Genomic DNA, 16703 nt, shown 5'->3' on the forward strand with positions numbered 1-16703 from the left:
ATAGAAACATTTTTATACCTTACAGTGACTAATAATTGCAACAACGTCTGGTTTAGTTCAAAACTGGAAATTAATAATAAGTATTGAATCAATCCCATTATCTACTAGTTTTTTTTTAGATAACTATACATAATAATATTTTGGGACATAGTTTAATGAATTAAAAAAAATGTTAATATGAAGTACAATAAATAGTTCTACAAACTGTTATCTATTTATTTACTGTACTATATAGACAAATATCTACAATATATATGGATTTATTAATTATTTAAAACCAATCCATTTTAATGCATGTTTTATTTGAATATTACCATGGATATGAACGCAAAGTTGCGGTTGTCCAGTGTCGAGTTTGATCAATAGTTGCGATCATCGTATTATAAATTCCTACGCATATCTAGCTACCTTCCTACAGGTGGGTGGTGAAACGCGCGTGATCCGTTTATAACGCGCCAGGAATGCACTTTTCCAATATCAGCTTTGATATCTATAGGGTCTGAGAATTTCTGAAAGCACGCTGCTTTAGTATTGTTACAAATATGTAAGGTTATCAAACAACTACTTGCTTATAGTATCCTTACACGCAGGCACTATTACTGTATATGTACCTATATGTGTTTGTATTTCTGTAAAGTATTATATAGATGCATTACGGTATACATATAAATCAGGGTTACTTAATTTGTCGCAGTCACAGACCACTTTAACAATTTAAACAATTCCACAGACTCCTGTCAGAAAACATTTCATTAGCTCTTAAAATTTAGGAAAAGAATATAATATGGTATAAGACTATTTATATGCAAAACAAAAAAAAAAACACTTTTATTGGTAGTTTCATTACACTTACTACAAATTTAATGGGTTTCCTAATAAATATTTTTACAGTTAACTGACCTACTGCAGATCTCTGATACACATGCTATGGACCCCTAAGGGGTCCGTGAACCCCACTTTAAGAAACCCTAATATAAATAGTATAATATGACGATATCAGTATTTTTCTAAAATACATACTTGTAAAAGTAAATAAATATTATTATAATTATTAATTTTATTTGTGAAATAATAAGGTTTTTATCCGTTAAATTTTATATCTAATGAATATATTTATTATATCTAATTTAAATCGAAACGCAACAAAATCCAACTAGGTACTTCACGGCATATACACAAGTGGGGCAGATAGTAAAGAAAGATTTTCTTTGAAAATATATTATAAGTAAAATAGACAATTCTTTAGAACTTTAAAACATTCAAGTATAAGTAATAATGTATACTTATTATAGACAAGTAAACATTACTCAAACTTGGCAAGTTTATTCAAACTGCAATTCCGTCAGATTTTAGGGAAACTGGCGCTTAACACAATATTATGGAAAAGCGAAACGTGAAGTTGGCATAACACTGTTTAATTTCGTCCCGCGATAAATGGGAATTTTTGGTTCATCAGAATCTTGTTTTAATTAATTCTGATACACTTAATTGTCAATGCCATATTGAAATATAAAATGGTAATAATGAATTATCATCAACGTTACGATTCTTAGCGCAAACAACATCTAAAAGGGGGAAAGGGATTGTTAGTAATGGAGACTGAGAATCCCATTGCTAGCAATATACCCAACCAGGTCGACCTCCTCGCGGTTCCCCCTGGAAACTGTCATGATTAATTCCAGATGAATTCATCATGATGGACTAACTGGCCTGTTTTCATCCTCATCGATCACCATTCACTGGTGCCCCGCCAACGTATCCCTTTAGCGCAGACGGGGTTACCATACCATTTTCATCCAATAAAAAAAAACAACATCTAAAAAGGAGATTTTGTCTAAAATTGTAGAGTTGTTTAGGATGTACAATAAACAATATAAATGTGATTGTCGTTAAGGATGTAAAATAAACAATATAAATGTGATTGTAGCAACCTTCCGTTGTACCTGTCAGTTTATACATCTGCTGATAAGTTTGTTTTATTTATCGAAGTAAAAACAGTAAACGGTTGGATGATTTCCTTCTCATGATTGTTTTATCTTCATTGAAGTTGAGAATTCGTTGTTATCTCATTACGACAACTTGAACAAGATTAAGTTTAATTAACCGAATATTGTCTGGTTCAAAGATTTATTAGTGAACTGTTTAGTGATGTACTTAACCAAACCTCTTCATTTCATTTAATAATTATATATAATAAAATTAATACCTACTTAAAATATTTTATTTATTTATTTTTTACAACACATGGGGCAAACGAGCATGCGGCTCACCTGATGGTAAGTGACCACCGCCCATGATTACCCGCAACACCAAAGATATCGCAGGTGTTTTGTGCACTATCTTTTATCCACGACTTTGCTCGCATATAACTAATTTTGTTCCACAATTCTGGTTGTTGGTATAGGTAAAGATAAAATAGTTCCAAAACAAAATGTGAACAACATAAAACGTAAAACATAGTTAATTGTATAATTACAATATTATTAATATAGAACTAAACACTAATATATGGTAGTAAAACAATCAGTCAATCTATAACCAAGTATAAAATAAAAACTAAGTTGACACTCAAACATTTATTAGAATGCATGATAATTGGCATTGGTGGCTATATTTTAGCAAATTTCTATTGAGAATCTAGGCTTATGTGAAGCCTAGACTACTGGAATGATTTTAATAAAACTATGAAAAAATCCTCATGAAATATATATATGATTATATTCAATAATATTAGTCTGATAAAATAAAACCATACCGCGTTGTAAAAAATGCTCAGTTCATCTATTCGTTTCTATAGCAATATAACATTTTCTTTTTATTTTAATTTTAAATGTTTATTTTACATATAGACGCATTATAAGTAGATATAAGAGTAAAAGAGCCAAGAATATTTGTCGAGTTTGTTCATATCATAGTAGCTAGGAACAACACTAATTTCACGACGATTACATGCGAGTTACGGCAGGAATGTCATAAGTCGCGACTCAGCGCTAACACGCTCGCGAGACGGGTGACGACTTAATAAGTTAAGTTGTTACGGGACTTGTGTAAATTTACCTTTACGCCCGATATACTCGCTCACATCCGTCCCAACATTATTCTTAGCTAACGGTGTAATTTATACAACTGCGTAGTAAACGCGAAATTGAAGATTATTCAGAGATTAACAACTGGTGTCACGTAGTTTACAGATAATTTTAGAATGTAGATCTTGTATTTGCTTTTATTATGGTAATTGATTTTATAATGTAGTAATAGTGTAACCTTATCAACCAAATAATGTCCCACTGCTGGGCACCCCCATACAAAACAGGACGTAGCATATTATTTTCGTGTTGATTAGGCAGCTTGATATACGATTTTATTGCGAGTTTTATTTTCTTACAATTCTTTTTGTTGTTGTGTAATTATTATTTGTTTCCGTAATCACTTGTTGTGATATCATGTGGGTGAAAAGAAGTGATGTCCTACCATATACTTACACCGTAATTATAGAATAACCTGGAATTATTACTCTATTAAATATACTGAGATGTATTTTATATTTTTACTATCTCATGTCTATCATATCTTAGAGTTACCAATAATGCATAACGAACATGAAAGTTATCTCACTAGGAGTTTTAAACTAATCAAGATATTGCAAAACATTGTTTTGATAAAAAAAAACAAAAAAACACTTTTATGATAGAACGATCTTGATATTATCTTATATCTGTACTAAATGTTGATATTTATTACTTACTACCAATATTAATAGGTACTTCTGTATAAAAAAATACAATAATTAAACCCATATGTCTTCTATGGAAATCGATTGCGCTGGGCACTGCACTTTTCTAACTTTGTGTTTTATCTAAATGCCTTCATAAATCGTCATTTATGTCTAATTGTCTGATGTCCTCTCTGAAAATCGCCAAATCATACATCACTGCTGCTATGTCGTTTCACAAAGAGTTAAAGAGTTCGTTTCATAGTCACAGTGAAGTGAAATTGCATCAGACGATCGACGAGCCCTTACAAAAGAAGCGAACAGGGACTTTATCACACTGCATTAAAGTGTATATTCGTTCTAATAAAAATCGTGATTCACTTTTCACTTTTAATAGCAATTAATACCAAAAACAATATTAAGTCATTGTGAGCGCAAATCACATGTTGGAATTTGTCACTAGTGATATTACAGCTAATAAAAACAATTATTTCACTAAATGAAAATTAATTAAACAATAATAATTTACATGCCTTACCACGTCGAATTCAAATTTATAGTATTTATTATTTTTGTAACTGGTGCAATAAAGTGTAAATAAATACGTATTTTGAAATTACTCAGTAGTACTGATGGTATATTATTGCATAATTGCAGTTGATCCAATTTACTTTACCCATAGATACTCTGTTTATACAGCTTACTACAGATCTGCATCGGCTTCGTACGAATAGATAGAAAATTAAAATATTATTTCATATTAGCAAAATTATTTTATTTTAGTAAGCAATGTTTTGATACTTTGGGTTGCATTATTGATATTTTCGCAGGGATGTCAAATTTTTTAAATATAATATATAACCTATATTACTCGCTAATAATATAGTGATATCTATAGGTGAAAGATTTCTTTCTAATCGGTTGAGCACTTTTTGACTTTAACTATTACAAACAAATACAATATAAAATTCAAATCTTTCCTCTGTACTTATATTAATGTAGATAAGAAACAGTGTAATTATAAAACCTGTTGTTACCTATAATAGCTATAACTATAACCCACGGTTTCGCCCGGGTTAAATAGTATATGAAGTATGGTATGTGTACCAGATTTCATTCCAGTCCGTTTATTCAGTTTTTATGAGAATTCATCAATTACTTTTACTAAAACTTTCGCATTTATTATATTAAATAGGATTATAGCGAGAGCATCTATTAATTATCTATCATTTGGGTACGTTAAAATAAATGAATGTTTTTCTGCAAAATTTGTCTGTTAATAATATATAGTCTGTAATACAACTCGTATACATAAATACAGTATAACAAACAAGAACAAATGAATAGTGTTTAGCGAGTAACCGCGAAGATACTGCGAGCAATTTGTGATCTCGGCGACCGGTTTATTCTCACACCTGGTTAATTGGATGACCTATATATACTGAGTATACTGTAATTGTTACGCGTAGTATAATTTACGAAAACCATTGAGTTTACATTGTAACATATCATAGTCACTACTATTACAGGTAATATAATACTGTGCTAGTACTACGAATACTTAGTTTTCTGTTTCTCTACAACACTTAAATGGCTAGACGGATTTCAATGAAGGTCTTAATTATTATCTTTTTTCTTTTTTTTTATACAACTTAGAATGGCAAACAGGCTGACGGCCCACCTGACGGAAAGTGGTAACTGTCGCCTTTAACTTAACTAATTTTAGTAAAATATCCTTAAGTGTATTTAAAAAAAATTAATTATAATTTCAGGTATTAATAAAAGGTATAATTAAAATTTTCAACAGATTTGACAATTTCCTTACAAACTGTTTACAGTTATTTAAAGTTGAAATTACCTAATCCTGCGAAACCATTCGGTCGGTACTCAAGCTTAAAATCTATGAAGATAGCAGCCAAATGAGATTAGCTGAAATGAACTCGAAAACGCCTAAGCCGGGTCATTTCAGGGAGATCCTTTTCTTTTATCAGAATTTTGCACGCCTTTACTTACCTCGTGTATGTGTTTAAATTAATTTAAAAGGATAGAATCATATAAATATAATATAGGCATGCAATATGCAATATGTCATAATTTTACTATTTCAACAAAACATTTTTAATGTGACAAATTATAATTATTATCAAAATTATAAATAAATTATATTTATATAAACAATATTTACAAGTTTAAATAATATAAAAAAAAATTAGAGATTAATAAAACAAAATAGGATAAATTAATCAAATATATAAAAATACTATTATTGCTTTTGTAAACACCTTTTCTTTATATAGAGAACAACACCCACAACACCAGGGGAATTGCAGATGTGTTACCGACCTTTTAAAAAATTAATATGTTTTTTTTGTTTTGAAGATTACATTGTAGTGTCGGTTCGAAAATACTGCTGCTGGAAATCAATTCCAAAACACGGTTGTGCTTTGAAGAAAGCGCCTTAAAAAACGCGTTGGAAAACCGCCTCTCATCTAAATGGTTGAGATGGAACTTCAGTTTGTAACGCATTGTACGATGGTGAAATTTAGCAGAAGGTATCAAGCTGAATAATTTCTCAGAACACTCTCCATGATACATTTGATAAAAGATGCATTGAGATGCAATGTCAGTGGATGTCAATGTCTATGCAGTTTCAGTGGGTCGAGTCGGACAGTAAGCCGCTGATCATCAATAATTCGAGCCACCTGACGTTGAATGCTGTCCAATGGAAAAAGCTGGTATTGTGGCGTTTCAGCCCAGAGGTGAGAACAGTATTCCATATGTGGCCAGACTGGCGCTTTATACAATTGCAAGCGATGTGCCGTTGTGAAATACCAAATAATAAAAATAGGGAAGCGTTTTGAAACTGAGGAAATACGACAATGTTTTTTCCCGATAAAAGAGTAAAGTAAATACTAAATAAAATAATAACTAAATAAAATTACCTCATAGGGAAATTGTAATAATTTTAAATATTTACTTCCTAACAATAAATTAAAAGTTATCTAAAATCGGCATATCTACACCAATGATATATAGTTATAGGATATAAAGTTATAAAAGTTAGTAATAAAGTTCACGTTTAAAACAAAATATTCGAATTAAACACGTTTTTGAAGTCGGTTGTTATTATTATTTATATATTAAATAATAAATCTAATAAAGTAAGTCATAAATAAGTTTAATACTATTTTGAATATTTATAAATTTAAAGTTGAAAATCAAAACATTCATCAGTAAATATTTTCAGAAGTTTTGGATTTTCTTGAAGTAATCGTATCAGTGACTCTTTACGCTTCATTAATATTCCATTCAAAGATTCACTAGGCGATTCTTTAATTTTATGATGTTGACTTATTTGACCAGATGTACCTTCAGTGCATGTACAATCGAAATTAGTTATATTTATACTTTCTTGACTTGAATATTGAGTTGCTGCATTGTGATATAATTCATTAGCAAATGGTAATTCTCTACCCACTATATCCTTAGGATCAATCATTTCTGGCGCAAGATCTTCTTTCAATGGTGGACAAAGAATTACTTTTAATCTTTCAAAGTTTTCCTCAGTGTAATCTAAATAAGAATTTAAACTGGGAAAAGATGTACTGTTAACCCAATTCTTACAATGTCGCATTGGACAATCTCGAAGTCGATCATAATCACCAACAATCACAGACTCATTTGATGATTCTGTTGCTTGTTCTGAAAGAGGAACAGGCTCAAAAGTTTTAATTGATAATGCTACGTTATCACCAGGGATATTGTTACAGACATGATGGATTTGACTTGTATTCGATAGTAATTCTGATTCCTTTTTTAAACATTTACATTGTTCAGATTCAAGGAAAGCTTTTATTTCTTCATATTTATAACATTTGGCATAAACAAATTGTCTCTGAAGTCTAATGAATGGCAAATCGACCTCGGATGGTAATGTTTCTCTACTACCGTATTGAGGGTCAGGTAAATTTGATGTATCACCTATAAGTATATACGGTTCTTTATTACATGGAGACTCCTTAGTTTCTGGATCTAAGTACTTAAATATATTTTCAAATTTTTCTTCTTCTACTAATATTGAGCAAGACGTTTCGGGAAATTTTTGTATTTCATTTAATTGTAGTATAACCATCTTTTCAAGATCAAGCAAAAATGTTGATTGTTCCGGCAATAACTTAAGACTGAAACTAATAAACTTTAAAAATAACTGTAGAACTTTTTTAATTTTTTCTTCCCATTCCTTATGAATTTCAGAAATATGTACTTGATTTTCTTTAGAAGTTTCTATGATATCTTGTCTTTCTTTGATTTTCTGAACCTTTTCAGATATTTCATTCATTTGATAATTGTCTAAAATAAATTGCTTGATCTTACATTTTTTTCTTTCTGTGCACATAACATACATTGTATTGGTGATGTTTTCTGCTTCGATTTGTCTCACGTAAGCCTTTAATGTATCATTCCTCACAAATCTTGCTTGATTTATTAATTTATTATTTTGATGCAATTCATTGTTTAAAAGATGTTCGTAATATTTTTTTATTTTATGAATCTCATAGGTATACTTTTGCTTTAATATATTCTCTAAATTTCGTCTTTCTTGTTTTAGTTTTGATTTAATTTTAACATTAGCATCACTAATAATATTGGCGTGCACGCTACTTAAAACATTTTGAATTTCGGATCTCATATGGTCTTCCAATTCCAGAAGAGTACTTTCGTAAAATTTTGCTATTTCTTTTAACATAATTTTGCTTTTTGAATTAAATATTTCATCGTAGATATGCTTTACCTTTTTCTCAACAGATTTTTTTTCAATATCCAAAATATTAGTCCATGCTGCATCATTATTCCGTAATAAGCTATGAAGTTCTTTAAGAAATCTGGCATGTTCTGTTTCCAGTACACCATCACCAATACTTAAAATTCCTTGGTGAGTTTTCCCTCTAGTAATTTTAGAAGTAAATGGAGGTTGCAGCTCTAATATTCCTATTAACAAGTCGCTCGGTGATTGCCATTCATTTTTTTCTTTACCTTTTTTTCTATGATCATTGCTTGTTTCTACCTTTGACTCAGGTATGTGCTTTTGTGAATCGCAATAGCTGTCGTTTAAATAAATTTCCGCATAGGTACTTGTTACTCTTTCACCATGATTTAAAGTGCAAATAATATCTTTTTCCATATTCATTATATAATTACATAAAAAAAAATATTGTGTTATGTATGTAAATGTCATGGATTATGATTTTGAACGTTAATAGTTTTATACAGAAAAGTTTGATATATACTAGTATGTATTCTTAAAAAATAAAAAAAGTATGTATATTGGTAAAAATAAACTCTTTCTATAATAAATAAAACATCTTTTAGTTATTAAATTTCATAACCACATGTGCAAATGGAAATCATTTTGTATTTAATGGTCTACTTTACATATAGGTATAAAAACAAAGTTGTCAATTGTATATACATAATATAATAAATAGTACAATCAAAAGTAATATACTACAGAGTATATATAATCACTACAACGTCGTTTTCCATTATCTGTACACTTAGATATACTAAACTATGCAGTGGGTTTTAATATGATTTTCATTAATAGATAAAGTGATTCAAGCATAAGGTTTATATGTACTTAATGTTGTTTTGTCTTAAAGATACATATTCAAAAAGTCAGATTAAATCGAGTGTATTGAGAGCTTTCTTTAAAAATACTATCTTATTCTTTCGAAATATAATAAAACAGTGTATGATGGAATTATTCATCCTTATTAGGACTATAAAAAATCAGCGGGGGCATATGTCTATATTATTACCATTTGTATGTTTAAAATATTTAATACTAATTAGCTGAATACAGATATTGTCTTTATAAAATTTAATACTTTAGTTATCTTAAGCATTTCATGTAAATAATATTTTTCTTTTACACCACAAACTTTAAATAAATATCTTCTGAAGTAGCGTCAAATTAAAACTACATATCGTGCAACAAAACTTAGCAGTCCACGCCGGTCACTTTCGAGAGTGACCTCTCCTTTAAAGAAAACATGTTTGTATTGTTTCATGAAAAAAAAATGTGTATAAAAAACCATCCCGTAAGTTGAACACTACTACCAAACTGGCACCACATTAGTTTCTTCATTACACTCGTGCGAAACTGCGACCTGTCGTAGGTAATATCATATAATCATTACAAAAAATATTTATTCATCCTTGCTGTGATTTAATTATATATTTAAATGTGGATAAAATAAAATATTTCTTACATATTACACAAAAAAAAAACATTAAAGGTCGAGGGATGAGCAGCAGCGTTTCTCCTAAACTATCTCTAAAGCCTAACTTCAATCCGCCTGTTGACACAATACAATTATCTTATTTATTATAACGTTGTGTTGATTGAATATTTCATTACCAAAAACAAAGTGTTTATTCGAAAATAAAAAAAAAGTGTTTTATGTGTAAAATTTTATAAAATTGCAATATAATTATGTAAACAATTAAATAAATATTAATGAGTCGTCTGGCACTTTCCAAATAACAGTTTGGTATTCAAATAGGCGATCGTGTCGACGGCCTACCTGTGATTAGCGCCGGTGATGTAAAGCGGCGAGGCGCTCCCACCGCTAGATTTAATTAAATACTTCCTTGCACCACCCACCTACTATTTCACCTCATGTACTACCTGCTTGCCTTATCTCTCCCATTTACTAAAGTACATCCATTTTTAATACCAACAGAAATAACCCGTATACCATAAGTTATCATCCACTTTATAGTAACAAAATGTCCACTCTTGTAGCATTTATGGCAAAAACAGTCAATTCAGTCTACTCCGAATACGAGCATGTGATAATAAATTACAGACATATCTCGACTCCATTCTCATTACGGATGCGGCAATGTCCGTCGGAGTTTTGTCATAACTCAGTCTCGGTTGAAATTATTTCCGTTGGGTCTGATGAGAAAACTAGAGGTGGAGAACTCGAAATGTAAGTATTCGCGCAACAAGCCGTGGAATAACGACGGGACATATTTCATTCTTAACGAAGTTAAATTTCCGGGAAGGTCCTGTAAGAGCGTGCGTAACTCTGATAAAAGGCTACCCAGCTACAATACCGATTTTGTATTTGTGAGACATTACGGAGGTCATAAATAGGTACAGCGGTTATATTGAACTATTGTTTAGAAATATGAAGTGCTATAAATTAATAGCGGAATGGTTATTACTCTTATTATTTATTTAATACTCATATGTAACGAATATACACATAGTGGAAATAACACCTAAAGCTATTCTTTATCAGTGAACATGGGGCAAGCAAGAATGTAAGATGCATTTAATTAATATTTTAATCATACAGTCAATAAAGATGGCTGTTAACGACAAAATATAAAAATATTTACAGCGACTAAGTTTAATCTTATAACAACTTATAAAATTATATGAAATTAAAATTACTTATATCACAAATTTTCCTTTCTTCATAAAAAAAAACTCTAGTTGTCCGAAAGTTACAGAACGTTTGACGTGCTCACAATAAAACAACAAACATAATTCAGAAACTGGGAACAACTTGGATTGTTTTCTACACATCATATCGGCAAATAAATCTTTCGGCCGCTTATCTGACGTCAAACTTAATTCCCATGCATAATTCATCGCGTCGATTTCGTGTGAAGAGGGAAACTTTCTCGACTCGCTACAACAACCGTCTGCGACCTGATATTCGAGTTGAAGGGAGTGCTGGACATTTATTATAACTACGGTAATATTTTAATATGATATTTGCACAGGTGAAATACATAATATGTGAAACTCCACACATTACTACAGGGAGCTGTAACCACTGGTGCGATACGTCAGCCACTAGACGTCTAGTATAATATTTCTTACTTACCAAAATCAAGTCGGTAGGAATAGTTTCACGAAACACTGCTATTTGTAGATAACGAACTTACCATCGCTACACTACTGCTTGTCATGCAAAAGAATATACGTCAATTATATTCTTATTTAAACTAAACATGATCACTTCTATATATACTATATTTAAATTTGTTCAATAAGTAATTGATTTCCTTTTTTGGATCGAAACCTTAAACGATCTAGTAGGTGGTAGAAAATTCGAGTAAAAACTTTAATATAAATATCTAATAATGCCTTTAGATATAAAGAAACTTGTATTCGAGTTGCATTTATTTCACGAAAATAAAAAAATAATAAATTAAAGACTTATTTAACAACAAATATATTTTCTATTGATTCCAATCTAGACATGTTTTATCATAATGAATTCATATTTAAAATTATTAAACTTTATTTTAAAAGGAATAAGCATCTACTAGAGATACTAGAGCTATTCAATGTTGTAATAAATTTAAATATACCTTTACATAACTCATGTAAATTTAGATGTACACTTTTACATGTTTGTTTACGACATTTGAATTCAGTGCAGCAAGTCACGGGAAGGAGTTTTAGCATTTGTCCGATGCAGCTGAACTCACATACGGAATTGTAAATTTATTTGTCGGTATCTTAGCCCTGAGGTTACTGACCGCTGTCTGAATTTTACAGTTTTTCATAAAATAACTGGAAGACCACGTGGGTAACGTTGTAAGCACTTATGAAATCTTATGCATTTTAGAGATGTTTCGAGTTTCTTTTAATACAACCTATTTTCGGATTCAGATGGATGGTATCTTATAGACTACATCCACAATTTTAATTTCCAATAATGCACTTTTTAATCAATATGATTTGCCCCCATATTATGCTTATATTTATTTTAGTGACGGTTATAGTTCCGTTTTTTAAAGAGCAAAATACTTCTTGTCACTTATCAAAATGTATTTAGAAATTCAATAGACCATAAAATCCAAATAATAAATTCTAATTTATCGATTGATATACGCAGAAAATTACAATGTCAAACGTGCCTATTATTTGTTATAACTACAAGTGTAAGTTGAGTAAGATTAGTAATATGGAATTTTTGAAAGCTATGTCCGTTCACTTACGGCCTACATAGAAAGCTACGTGTTATTGCCCCCAAACACGGCATAAGAAGGTGTTGCTTATAATTTTGCCAGTGTAAGATTGCGCTGTAATGTCGGGTAAGGGCTGCTAGAATTGCTGTATTTCCTTAATAGTCTGCATTTACCCTCGCCGACAATTTGTGACGAGAGCGTGAGCTAAATTGTCGCCTGGAGGAAATAAACTAATTTACTTATAAATGTCATTTCATAAACTATAGCGTTGCTTGAGATACAAAGCGCCTATTGAAAGCTATCGCATTCAGTACGCGATTTTTGTTTTAAGTATGATTCCAGCTTTATGGAGTGTTTGTTTTTTTTTTATTTAATTTGTATTAAGTACTTTGAACATTTTAATTGTAATATTCAGGTTTTTGATTACGTTATTAAGTAATATTAATGAGAATAATTAATACAAATTTAATCTCATATTTTTTATAAAATGAAGTGCTTGATTGAAAGCAGAGAAATGGTATTGGATCTTATGAAATTATTTGGCGGAAAAATATTAATTTATACTAACTTTTTATAATATCTAATCGATTTGTGTGATTGTCAAAATTTTTGCCATTTGTTATGTATATCTAAAAACGTCAGAAGTCTTCATGTAGAACAAAGGTGGTCTAGAAACTCTTGACAGTAGAGGATGTTAGATCATAAATCCATAAGTAACGATAAACAACATTTGATATTACAGTAATATGTAATATTAAACATTTCGGACCTGGTAAACATGTAGTAAAGACGTCTATCTCTCTTTCTGAAACATTATAATGTAATAGAGCTACGGTTCTGAATGTCTACTTTGGCAAAATATCGTACCGCGTCTACGTAGCTTAATGTAAAATGGAATTAAATTAAGTTTGTATTTGCCATTTCTACGAATAAGCACGTATTGCGTCTTAAATTTTACCTCACATTAACTGAGACAGTCGTAGTCTCAGAGGTATTTTAATAATGAATTCTTTTCAGCTGGCACGTAGTTAATATTGCCGTAGCCATTTTAATGAAGGGCGTCATAAAACGTGTCATTGTAGCAGGAGTCGGTTCTGAGAGTTTAATGCCTCGCGTTAACACTATCGCCCGCTCGGGACGGATTAGCGGCACACTTTATGGACTTGCACTTGCATCACAACACATGGATCTCCTTATCTTGACGTTGATTTGAATTTTTAGTAGGTATACAATTACAGCTATTCATATTGCTACTAAGTTGCACTTGACTTCGACAACCTGAACACCTTGTGTTCACACACCACATAACATACTGTTACGCCCGTGATTTTTTTTTTTACAACACAGGGGGCAAACGAGCATGCGGCTCACCTGATGGTAAGTGACTACCGCCGCCCATGCGTTGCCATTCGTATTTATGTACATCACCACCTAATTTTAAATAATGTAAATTTAATAATAAATAATAAATAATGAATATATATATATATATGACAAGAATACTTAGAGAGTAATTACACATGTGTGTGCTTCACTTGATTTCATAAATACTTTTCTAAGCATTGATTAATCTATTTCATTCGGGTTTAATAAATTAATGTTATTTATTAACAACTACATAATATTATATCTGTATAAAATAAGGTAAATTTTTAATAGTTTATTTATGTTATTTTGAGCATTCTATTGTATCGAACTCTAGATATGTTATGCAGCCATCAAGTGTCTGTAGATTGGATCCCAAATGCTTGCTTGGAATCTGGTTCTAGTCCATTGGACAGTATCCGTAGTTTAGTTGCATTACATTAGTCACTGTTCGCATTCCAGCTTCTGAATCCATTTGCTTGAATGTTAGACTGCTTAGTTATACATATGATTATTAAGTAAGTTGCTTTTATAGTTACAAAAATGAACTGTAAAAGTAACTTACTTAACCATTTACATAACTGAGAAACTTGAAGTATTGCCATATAGTCAGGTATTCTAAAATTTTTGTAGTAAATTAAAAAAGATCAATATCGAGTAGATTTCACATACCAAATGTTTTGTACTTAAACTTAAAATAGATTTTCTGCTTTTTATGATATTTTATTGAATAATTTATATAAGATATTAATTGAGTGATATGAGATAAATTATTTAAACATTTATTGTATTTTTATATGAAATAATTACCTAAATAATATTGATAATAATTATTTTAATGGATTTTCTTGAGCATGAGCCATACCCAAAGTCTGGATCGTATAAGTTTGTAATTAATATTTAAATATTTATAAAAATAGGCGGTAAATATTTCAGACATTTAGTCAAATGCAAGTCCCTACATAATGATACTCTATCATTATACTAAATGTTTCATAAACTGCACAATCATAAAATCAGATAGGAACAATAAGAAAAAAATTCTTAGAAGTGCAGTAGTTTAAACGAACCTTACCTATTTATTTATATATTTGCATAATTATTCAACAAGTATTTAATAGGTAGTTTGTTAGTTGATTTGCCTTGTGTACGTGTTAATTTTATTAAGGCTCTGTTGACGTTTCACTTGACGCCGATGGCATGCTGTCAGCATGACATAGGTCAGCTTGAAGACGGTCCAGCTCGGCGCCCGCGGGCCGCAATTGAATCATAAAGGGACACGTGACCTGGGCCTCTTCTCGCCCCCGTTATACAGATGTACACCTCCGCTTTGTCTTTTTGGGACGTGATGCTCACACAGCTGACAAGTACAATAATGTATAATAACATATCAAAGAGCATCATGTTCACAAGGTATAATATACAAATATGTATACATATACAGGTTGAAATCGAAAATATTAACGTTCTTTTATAGAAGTGCTTCAATGAGTGAAAATGAAAAATTTTTTAAGACATTTTTCAATTTTCAATATTTTTTTCAACGAGAAAATTAAGGCTCATACTAAATTAGCTGGACGCGCCTTGTTAATATAGCAGACGGTTTTTTTTAGGAATGTACTACTAGCGTTTAGTCACGACTTCATCCGCGTGACTGAGATATGTTCACTGATCGGGAGAAATAGTAGCCTATAACCGTCTCCAGAGTTCCATCTATCGCTATATCATATATTCATTATAATCGATTCAACAGATTAAACGTGAAAGCGTAATAAATAAACTCACTTTCACATTTACAATATTAGTTAAGGGTCATACTTATTAATTACTAATTTTTACCCATGACTTTGTTAGGGTTAAATAGTAGTCTATGTCTGCTTCATCTCATTACTTTTACATTTATTTCATCTCAATACTATTACACGTACAGTACGTGTACAAATTTTGGCCGTGTGGTTCCAGCATAGAATAAACCACCCCTTCCTTTCCTATGAGTGACGTAAGAAGCGACTAAAGGAGGGCGAGGGATGGACAGCAACGTCCCTCCTAAAAATAATCTCTAAAGCCTGACTGCGGTTGCCAATCCGCCTGCCAATCGTAGCAACTATTAGCAAAACCCTCCAAGGGTAAGGCTTATGTTCAACAGTGGACAGTTAAAAGCTGATTAGATGATGATGATGATGATGATACAAAATTTCATGACGATTTGTTGACCGTAAAGGCACTAAAAGTTAAACAAACAAAATAATTTTTATATTTACAATATTACAAAAGCTAGATAAAGGGTTTACCATTAGATGACCCAATATACTTTTATAAAAGTTTTTTTTTTTTTTAAATCTATTTTATTTATTTTTACATATTTATTTTTGCTTTATCTAGTATTTATTCATGTCAACGTTCTATAATCTCAGTAGCATCAGTATATGTATAATCAAATCCTTTTGGGTGGCAGTTGTAATCGAGAGAGACCACGCTCGACCTCCGTCAATCCTGAGCGGAGAACACGACCTGGGTGTCACTTGAACAGATAACTACATCTAACTGGTGCCATCACGAGGACACCGGGAATCCAAATGAATAACATGCTTACGAAATAATTTAGTATCAAAATATACTACTATTA

The 16703-nt window shown here is 30.9% G+C and overlaps 1 protein-coding gene across 1 annotated transcript; it reads right to left on the minus strand.

Annotated features, from left to right (window-relative positions):
• Positions 1–6917: 6917 nt before the first annotated feature.
• Positions 6918–8894, minus strand: LOC113523504 (uncharacterized). Its single transcript, XM_031907491.2, has one exon. It carries the CDS (start codon positions 8892–8894, stop codon positions 6918–6920), a length of 1977 nt encoding a protein of 658 aa, XP_031763351.2.
• Positions 8895–16703: the final 7809 nt, after the last annotated feature.

The sequence above is a fragment of the Galleria mellonella genome, unplaced genomic scaffold (genome assembly GCF_026898425.1).
Source record: "Galleria mellonella isolate WM207_F2 unplaced genomic scaffold, CSIRO_AGI_GalMel_v1 utg300, whole genome shotgun sequence".
In the NCBI taxonomy this organism is placed as follows: Eukaryota; Metazoa; Arthropoda; class Insecta; order Lepidoptera; family Pyralidae; genus Galleria; species Galleria mellonella.

Bases quoted from the DNA above. Each gene is read 5' to 3' on its own strand.
- LOC113523504 (XM_031907491.2), bottom strand. From the start codon at position 8,894: ATGGAAAAAGATATTATTTGCACTTTAAATCATGGTGAAAGAGTAACA.